General features: G+C 48.7%; 1 protein-coding gene across 1 annotated transcript in view; it reads right to left on the reverse strand.

Moving 5' to 3' along the window:
- The window catches only part of LOC124234050 (olfactory receptor 10H3-like), a gene marked incomplete at both ends in the record, with an annotated part of 986 nt that extends 740 nt beyond the window's left edge, over positions 1–246 (reverse strand). The window contains one exon of the mRNA XM_046651309.1: positions 5–246. Coding sequence (XP_046507265.1) covers positions 5–246 — 242 coding nt within the window. The remainder of the gene's footprint in view (positions 1–4) is intronic.
- Between the last annotated feature and the right edge of the window lie 132 nt (positions 247–378).

Genomic DNA, 378 nt, shown 5'->3' on the forward strand with positions numbered 1-378 from the left:
TGACAGCCACAGTGAACAGAATCTCAGAGATGGAGAGGGCGCACAGGAAGAGGTACATGGGCGTGTGGAGGCTGCGCTCACTCCAGATGGTGGCCATGATGAGCAGGTTCCCCAGTAACGTGAACAGGTACATCAGCAGGTACAGGAAGAAGAAGATGGGCAGGAGATGCTGGGGGAAGGTGGAGAAGCCAATGAGGATGAATTCAGTCACCGTGCTCCAGTTCTGAGCAGGCAAGGATGCTGCATCTGCTCAGATCAGAAACAGAATGAAGCACGGTGATTCCAACAGAGTCTAACTGAGATTTGATGGCAATTTAAGAACTTTATACTATTGAACAATTGGCTTAACTTTTCTGGGTCTCACAATCTTCATGCATA

Source organism: Equus quagga, unplaced genomic scaffold (assembly GCF_021613505.1).
Source record: "Equus quagga isolate Etosha38 unplaced genomic scaffold, UCLA_HA_Equagga_1.0 67733_RagTag, whole genome shotgun sequence".
Classification (NCBI taxonomy): Eukaryota; Metazoa; Chordata; class Mammalia; order Perissodactyla; family Equidae; genus Equus; species Equus quagga.